General features: G+C 37.9%; 1 protein-coding gene across 1 annotated transcript in view; it reads left to right on the top strand.

Annotated features, from left to right (window-relative positions):
- The window catches only part of Sp3 (Sp3 transcription factor), a 45,485-nt gene that overhangs the window by 1,598 nt on the left and 34,563 nt on the right, over positions 1–9,324 (top strand). The window contains exon 3 of the mRNA XM_013346042.2: positions 7,615–8,974. Coding sequence (XP_013201496.1) covers positions 7,615–8,974 — 1,360 coding nt within the window. The remainder of the gene's footprint in view (positions 1–7,614; positions 8,975–9,324) is intronic.

Below are 9,324 nucleotides of genomic sequence, written 5' to 3'. Positions count from 1 at the left end.
CGCCTGCCTCGCGCGGCCTCCCCGTCCCCGCCGCGCTTTCCTGGCCGCTCGCGTCCCGGCTGGGAGCCCAGGCCGGCCCGCGCTTCCCGGAGGTTGTCACGGCGGCATCGCGCGCAAAATTCTTCACAAAATGAAGTCTGGGAGGGAGGCGGTGGCGGGGTGGGCACGGGACTCCAAAATGGATGTTGGAGGAATTGGGCTCGGGGCTCGCAAACTTACACGCTCGCAGCACTGCCTGTGCAGGCTCGGAGCCTATCGGCCATAGGTAAAATCCGCTCCAGAGGCTGGGGCTCGAGTTTCCAGAGTTTTTCAATCTTGGGATGGTTTGCTGAAGTTCCCAGATCTTGGCTAGTGTAGGCCAAGATCATTTAAAGAGCGTGTTTTATACGAAGGGACGAACACTTTTTATCAGTTTCTTTTTTTTTACCCTAACTATTCACAATTCGTGACTTTTCCAGTCTGCTACAACTTAGCACCAGTTTTTCCTGAGTAGGGTTAAGTGAAACAGTTGGAGGCTATGGAAATTTAAAAGTTAAAAATTGGCTAGAATATAGGTCTTAGAAACAAAAAGCACGTGAAAGTCATTTTGTTTATATGCATGTTAGTGCACTCCGTCCTTAGAGTTGAATATGGTTGGCAAAATTGAAATTTATGACTACTCTGATTAGGATGTGTTGGGGTTCTTTTGGAAATTTTAGAATATCTAGGGCATGGAGAGGAGCTGGAAGTCTTACGTGAAGACTGTTTACTGTAGGCAACGTGAGTTTTACATTTGAGGAGGGGGTCTGTAGGGTCTTTCAATTGCTTTTTTTTTAAGCCTAAGGTGAACACACTTCTCGACTACATTTTTTTAGAGGTGGGTTATAAGAATCGATTTATGTAGTGGCAGTTTGGATTGTCACTGTTGGAAAAGTTTGCTATTGCTAATTTTTACACTATGTTAGTAAATAGATAATTTAAGTCTTATACTATGGACATTGGGAGTGTTTTTAATATCTTGTACTTTTTAAAGCAGATTAAAATGTAAAAAGCTTTTCAGAAAATTAGTTTTAAACAAACATAGGCAGATTAGCAAACTTTTAAAGTAAGTTATAGTACCCCCAGTCCCAAAATGTCAGAATAAATTTATTGGTTACTTTTGTAAGCCACTGCAGAAGTAAAATTGAAAAACAGACTTTAATATTTTCAATACAGCAAGACTTTCCTTGTAACTACCAAAGTCTAGAAATGCCTTACAGATGGGGGAGGGGAATGGTGGCAAGAAGGCTAGGGGTAAAAACACGTATTTTAGTCTCATTCAGGATTAGCAATATTTCCTTGCTTTAAGATTCTCTGAAGTATCAGGTCACTACCAGAACACATTTCCTGCCAGATGAGCATGAATAATCTGAGCTCATTAACAGTAATAATAATATAAAAATTTAGTTTTGTTAGAGAACCCCCAAACTTGGCTTTTTTGTGTGTGTGTGCATGTTTGGTACTTGATCAGTCTCAGTTTTTTCCATTTCTCATTTTGAGCAAAGTTGGAAAAAACTGAGCTGAATGTTGAATAAGCTGAAAAACATGAGCTCTCTGTGTGTTTTTGTCTAAACATTAATGGAAAATGAAAGTTAATTTCCAGCTTAAAAGTGATTCAAAATTTTTTGGAACATTTTAGAGAATAAACTAATGCAATGAATTCATTGGGATACTTGCAACATTTAAAGCTATATTGAGATAAATATGTCTTTAGTACTCTTAGATTACTGGGATCACTGGAGGACTATAGTGTCTTGAGAGTTGCATTAAAAAGCTGTGGAATATTTTCAGATTTATATCAAAACTGGAAGTGCTGAATCAGAGTTAACTTAAACCCTTCACCCAGCTCCCCCCATGCTTCCATTACTTCGGCACATTTCTCGGCTCTATGAGACAGCACTGATGTATTGCTGAGAGAGTGCAGATCTTATTTGAGTTCTGCCAGTTTTTCCATTAATGTCCATTTTCTGATCTAGGTTCTAATCGAAGTTGGCTAGCAAATATGTCTAAAGTCAAGTGCAGATGTTGAACCTAATGCCAGTTTAGCTTGGTTTTTCTAGATGAAAACTACTAAAGACTTGTTTAAATACTATTTGAGTTTGGAACTTGTTATAAGAGAGGATCCTGCCAAGGGTGTTTGTGCAGCTAAAGATTAGACCGTCGCAGTTCCACCTGTAATGTCCTCTAGCGTGGACAGCCAAAGACGCTCAAACAAGGCTCCTTTGTTTGCATTGCTAATACTTAGGAAGTATGAAATCTCTGCATATATTCAATTAACTTGTCCAATTTATATGCTTGAACTTACTTCATTTGTACTTAGTGAAATAAACTGTACAAGCAAACCTTATGAAAATCACTGTTTAAGTTACAGATTTAGTGTTCATGAGTTTTTCAGGTAAATGCTGACACATTTCTAGTAGGCTCTTTTGCCCTTAATTACTACAGGGCTAGGATTTAGCTTAGGGACAGGGCTTGCCTAGCACTTGCAAAGCCTTGCCTTCCGTTTCTCCCACCCCTCCCCCACCCCCACCCGCATTGGGGTTGGGGAAGACCCTACAGTGTCATTGAAGTTGGAGTTCTAATTGAAGTTTTTCTTGAGTATCTGCCCAAGAATGTTATGTTTTATTCCACCTTAATTCCACACTTGTTCTAGTTTATTTATAAAGCCACTTACGGGGTCTGAGAAATTAATGGCATTGAGAGTTTCTTTTCCTTTTCCACTGCTACAATCTAAGAAGACAGATCCTGTTTTTTTGTTTGTTTTGTTTTGTTTTCCTTCAATCTTTCTGTCATTTTTATGCCCAGTTCCATTGGAGAGTGCCCTTGTCATGAATTGCTATAGCAACATCATTGGGAGTGCTATCACCCCCCAGGGCTTCTGTAGGCTATGGTTCTTTTTACCTTGTGTGTGAAAATACACACTTCTTAAATGCCAACTTTGATATTAGATAATGTTTTCTTTGTTTTTAATTTCTAGTAAGAATCTTAGAGTGACTGAAAAAAATGTTGGCTTAGCCGGGCGGTGGTGGCGCACGCCTTTAATCCCAGCACTCGGGAGGCAGAGGCAGGCGGATCTCTGTGAGTAGACCAGCCTGATCTACAGAGCTAGATCCAGGACAGGCTCCAAAGCCACAGAGAAACCCTGTCTCGAAAAACCAAAAAAAAAAAAAAAATGTTGGCTTAGTTTTACTAGGAAACTTCTGTGGAGCTTTACCTGACACCTAAAGCAGCCCAAGCCCCACTGTGTCTTCACCTACTGCTTCCCCTTGTTTCTGCAGAGCTTCCGGTCACTGTCTTTGGTATTAGATGGATTTATTACTTTTCCATTGGGTATTTAGTGTACTTGATCTTTTTCCTTGGTATGTTGATAGAACTTGCATGAAGGAAAGGGCTTCAGACTTAAGGCTTTGTAGATTTTGAGCTATCTAGAACTTGCTCATAGTGGAATTGCATAAATAGGTTTAAAATTGTTTTATAGTTTCTTGGCCACTAATATCTCAAAGTCAGTTTTACTAGTGATTTTTTCATTCTATATACACTTCCTATAATTTTCTTTTGAGTGATTTGAAACTAATACATTTATTCAGAAGGTGTAAATTGATCTTACTTTGTTCCAGGTATCTAATGGATGTTTTGTTAAGTCTGATAACATAGTTTTAATAATTAATGATAACTTGAAATTACATAATGCTTTGCATATGTGTGTGTGTACGTGTGTGCACATACAGAGTTTGTTTTCCTTGTCCCCTTTTTAGACAGTCTTGATATATAGCCCCAGTGGGCCTCCTGCCAAGTGTTTGGTTTATAGGTATAAGCCACTGACCTAGCCCTAATACTTTCTTAAAAGTGCTTTTCACTTTAGGATTATTCACAAAAGTCTTAATTTATCATTTTATGTTTGATGTAAGTCTACCCCTTCATTTAACTGAGTTTACTGTGGGAAGTTGGTCCAGTAGTTTACTTAGCTCTGACGAGGTGACATAGATAGTATTTAGGTGGACTTGACACTTGAGTAGCTGTGTTTATTTTCAAGGAACTTGTTGACTAGAAAGCTGTTCACTAATGGTTAAATATCTCCTTTATTACTCTTGTGAGAAATTATCAATCAGTATGTTATACGTTTGTCATTTTATTTTGAAAACAAATGGACAAAGTAACAGCTTTGTAAAACTAGCTTATGATAGTATAAAGTACTGTATTTCTCTATAACTCTAAGAATATTTGTGGATTTAGTGTAAAGTACTGTATTCCTCTATAACTAAGAATCTTTGTGGATTTAGTGTAAAGTACTGTATTCCTCTATAACTAAGAATATTTGTGGATTTAGTGTAAAGTACTATATTTCTCTGTAACTAAGAATATTTGTGGATTTAGTATAAAGTACTGTATTTCTCTATAACTCTACGAATATTTGTGAATTTCATACAAGCTAAAAATTTGACAGTTAATTCTCAATTGAACAATAACTTAAGATGATGAATGGATTTTATTTTATGCAGATAAAATAGACTAAATTTCAGTTTTCTTAAAATGCTGAGAGACTGAAATAAAACATTGTATTGTAATTTTAGAAAAGATTACTTATGGTTATAATTTCAGTTCCAAGTCAAAATTGAACCAAAAGTGACTTCAGTGCCTGATCCTTGATATAAACGTTGAAGACTAGCTTTAAGTGTGTTTTAGTTCAGGCCTGGAGATTTGTAGTGGGTCCAGTTTCTTCATTTATTTTCTTCTGCATTTATTTCAGTCTCCTTCATTGGGCCTTTAGTTTATCTCTATAAAATACAGATGTGATTGCACCAATCACTTGCTTATAAACCTTTTATAGTTCTCATTTACTATCTACAGGATAAAGTCCAAACGATTTAGCATGATCTACAAAGCCATTTACAAGTCTTGACAGAAGTGTCTGCTTGTATTCCCCATTGCTTTTGTCTATGAATATAAGCCTTTTCTGGACCCTCTCTTGAACTCCTAAGGTTTCTTTCTGTCTTGTGGATTTTATTGTCTGTACTTCTATTTATTAATGCCTGTAACTGACCAAAGTAAAATTTTATATGTTAATGTTATCTTTAGTATCGACAGTCCCCACCCCCTACCCCCCATTTTCTGTGTTCTTACATTGTGTTTTGATTAGTGGTTAGTATATTCCACTTTTCACATTATATTAGTATATGTGTCTATGTTTGCTTGAATAGAGTTGTGACCATTTGTAGACAAATTTTATTTTGCTTGTACATGCTTTTTTTATCTTCACAAATATGCTGAAATGTTTGCATTAAATCAAAGATGAACTGTAGTTCATTCTTTGGAATAGACTTTTCAACTATGAAAATTGAGTATTGGATTTCTTAGTGTCTCACTATAGTCTCAGAATTGGTGACTGTAAAAAAATTAAAATAAGTAACCGTTGTAAAGTTTGTGCAGAAGCTAGTGTCAGTTACAAACTAGGCTGGCCTCTCAAGCAGTACTTCATAGGAAGTAGATAACGCTGTTCCTTGATGCTCAGTCATATTTGACATTGCTGGGCAAGCTATATTTGTATATTTTCATTGTTCGGTGACATACAGAGTTATTGAAAATCAAAATGGATCTGGAATAAGTGAGGTAGTAATGGCTTTATTTTGATGGTAAGAAGGTTATATAGGGTCCTTTTCCCAATGTTTTTATGACTGGTCTTAGTTCACTTAGTATACTTTACTCCTAGTCATTTAGTGAGGGCTAGTATAACAGTATTTGAGAAGGGGTTGGGATCTAGTGGTAAGTGTTTCCCCTTAGTATTAAATACACTGCTGTTTGATGGCTGTTTACTTGTCTCTTGTATTTCTTATCTATGAGGTATAAATGCTAATAACAGTACCACAGGATTGCTTTAAGAGTGTGGAACTATGGTACCTGGCATATGAAAGAAAAATTCATATGTCAGATTCTGCCTCCCCCCCTTTAAAAAAATCTGCTCTTTAACCTTGTTATGTAGGATTTTTTTGCATTGTTTGCCTACATTAGCATTTTTTCTAGTGCTAAATCTATAAACCATGGGGATGATTCTTGAGTGTTACAGAATGTAAAACATATATGCTTCATGTTCTATTGCAATTTTAGGATATTAGGTGCAGCCACACTCTTTATTATCCAGCATTTAGCTGGTATTAAAACTCTGTGGACTTGACTTCTGTGTAGTCACAGGACAATCACTTTTCCTCATTAAGTGTTGTTTTTGTTTGTTTGAGACAAGGCCTTACTCACAGCCTGGGCTGGCCTTGGATTCCACATGACCCTCCTGCTTCCCCTATGCTGGGATTATGGGTAGGAGTCTTATTAACATTACCCAGATGCTACATGTTTTTTGTTTTGTTTTTGAAAGTTTCATCTCCCTGCACCCCTAGTAGTTGTTTATATATCTATATAGATATAGATAGTAAATATAGTATATAGTTGTTACTAATAATATATATGTATATACACACACATATATATAAATAAAATTTGGTGGTTTAAACATAAAATTGTGGCTTTTTAAGATTTATAACATAGCAATAATACATAGATTTACTCTTCTAATGCAGATAGCTTGGTAACACTATGCAGTTTGTGTATATCTATCTACTTCTCCCATTCCCCCAGTGGTACCTGATATGAAGGTTTTTGTTGTTGTTTGTTTTTTTGCTTGTTTTTCTTTTTTTAAAGTCTTGTTATATAGCCCAGGCTTGCTTCAATAGCACCAAGGCAGCCTTTTTTTTTTTTTTCCTTTTTCTTTCTTTTTCCAAATCCGTTCCGAGTGCCGGGATTGAAGGCGTGCACCATCAACGCTCAGTGCCCAAGCTAGACTTAAACTTGAGGCAGGCATCTGCTTCAGCCTCCTGAGTGTTGACATCACAGTTGTTCTATCCTGTCTTAAAACAGGGTTTCCCTGCAGTCTCCTGAAACACTCTGGAGACCAGGCTGGCTGGTCTTGAACTCATATCCCACTTGCCTCTGCTTCCCGAATGCCAGGATTAAAGGTGTGCCTCACCATTACCTGGCTTATTTAAGTATTTTTAGTGGGTTGAATACTCTTTGCACTCTGTTCTGTTCATAATCTTGCCTACACCCCTTTATTTGTACAGCTTAAAGATATAGATGAGTGCTTAAAAGATAAATTTGTATTGCTAAGCTATATCTATACCTACCTATCTATATATATAAGTATATGTATATATACTTCACCTACCCACACCCCCAGTTCCTCCGCTGCTTTGGCTGAGTCTGAAAAATCATTGGATATGTGAGTTCCAAGACAAGTCTGGCCAACATAGTGAGACCTTGTCCATCTCCCCCTAAAACAAACAAACCAACAAAACCTGTGGTTGTAAAATAATCTACAATATCCTGATTAAGGTACTTCTCCATGTAAATAAGATGTACTATGGTTATCATAATTTACAATTAGAAGTGAAAGTCACTATGGTATGTATAGCGCCGCTTCTGTATTTGAACTCTTGTCTTATTAAGATGGCTTTCATATTTACATAGTGGGATTTATACTAGATGAGGATTTTTTGGAATTGGGTTAAACTATAACAAATACATCACAACATTTTTGTTTTTTTCATCCAGACAGGTGATTTGGCTTCTGCACAGTTAGGAGGAGCACCAAACCGATGGGAGGTTTTGTCAGCCACACCTACAACTATAAAAGATGAAGCTGGTAATCTAGTACAGATTCCAGGTGCTGCTACTTCAAGTGGGCAGTATGTCCTTCCCCTTCAGAATTTACAGAATCAACAAATATTTTCAGTTGCACCAGGATCAGATTCATCAAATGGTACAGTGTCCAATGTTCAGTATCAAGTAATACCACAGATTCAGTCAACAGATGCCCAGCAGGTTCAGATTGGCTTCACAGGCTCCTCAGATAATGGGGGTATAAATCAAGAAAACAGTCAAATTCAGATCATTCCTGGCTCTAATCAAACCTTACTTGCCTCTGGAACACCTCCTGCTAATATCCAGAATCTCATACCACAGACTGGTCAAGTCCAGGTTCAGGGAGTTGCAATTGGTGGTTCATCATTTCCTGGCCAAACTCAAGTAGTTGCTAATGTGCCTCTTGGTCTGCCAGGAAATATTACCTTTGTACCAATCAATAGTGTTGATCTAGATTCTTTGGGACTCTCGGGAAGTTCTCAGACAATGACTGCAGGCATTAATGCCGATGGACATTTGATAAACACAGGACAAGCTATGGATAGTTCAGACAATTCAGAAAGGACTGGTGAGCGGGTTTCTCCTGATGTTAATGAAACTAATACTGATACAGATTTATTTGTGCCAACATCCTCTTCATCACAGTTACCTGTTACGATAGATAGCACAGGTATATTACAACAAAACACAAATAGCTTGACTACTTCTAGTGGGCAAGTCCATTCTTCAGATCTTCAGGGAAATTATATCCAGTCGCCTGTTTCTGAAGAGACACAGGCTCAGAATATTCAGGTTTCTACAGCACAGCCTGTTGTACAACATCTACAACTTCAAGATTCTCAGCAACCAACCAGTCAAGCCCAAATTGTGCAAGGTATTACACCACAGACAATCCATGGCGTGCAAGCCAGTGGTCAAAATATATCACAACAGGCTTTACAAAACCTGCAGTTGCAGCTGAATCCTGGAACTTTTTTAATTCAGGCACAGACAGTGACCCCTTCTGGACAGATAACCTGGCAAACATTTCAAGTACAAGGGGTACAGAACTTGCAGAATTTGCAAATACAGAATACTGCTGCCCAGCAAATAACTTTGACGCCTGTTCAGACACTCACGCTTGGTCAAGTCGCAGCAGGTGGAGCGTTGACTTCAACTCCAGTTAGTCTAAGCACTGGTCAGTTGCCAAATCTACAGACAGTTACAGTAAATTCTATAGATTCTACTGGTATACAGCTACATCCAGGAGAGAATGCTGACAGTCCTGCAGGTGAGTCTTAATGATATGCCATAAGAAGTACAATGATAATGTACAGGGAAACTTGGCTTTAGTTATGTATCAGCACCTGGCACCATTAAAGGTGACATCCTTGTATGTATATAAAAGGAGGCATCATAGTATCTTCCAAATTGTTCTTTTTGAAACTTTGTAATAGTTGAAGTGAAAGATTTTCTGTTGTACTAGTAACACCCCCCTCCAACAGGTACATACTTGTTTTGGTTTATGATTAATATTATCAGGCATCGCCGGGCGTTGGTGGCGCACGCCTTTAATCCCAGCACTCGGGAGGCAGAGGCAGGCGGATCTCTGTGAGTTCGAGACCAGCCTGGTCTACAGAG

Source organism: Microtus ochrogaster, chromosome 4 (assembly GCF_000317375.1).
Source record: "Microtus ochrogaster isolate Prairie Vole_2 chromosome 4, MicOch1.0, whole genome shotgun sequence".
Classification (NCBI taxonomy): Eukaryota; Metazoa; Chordata; class Mammalia; order Rodentia; family Cricetidae; genus Microtus; species Microtus ochrogaster.
The sequence above is the reverse complement of the archived record's forward strand: the minus strand, read 5'-3'. Positions and strand labels throughout refer to the sequence as shown.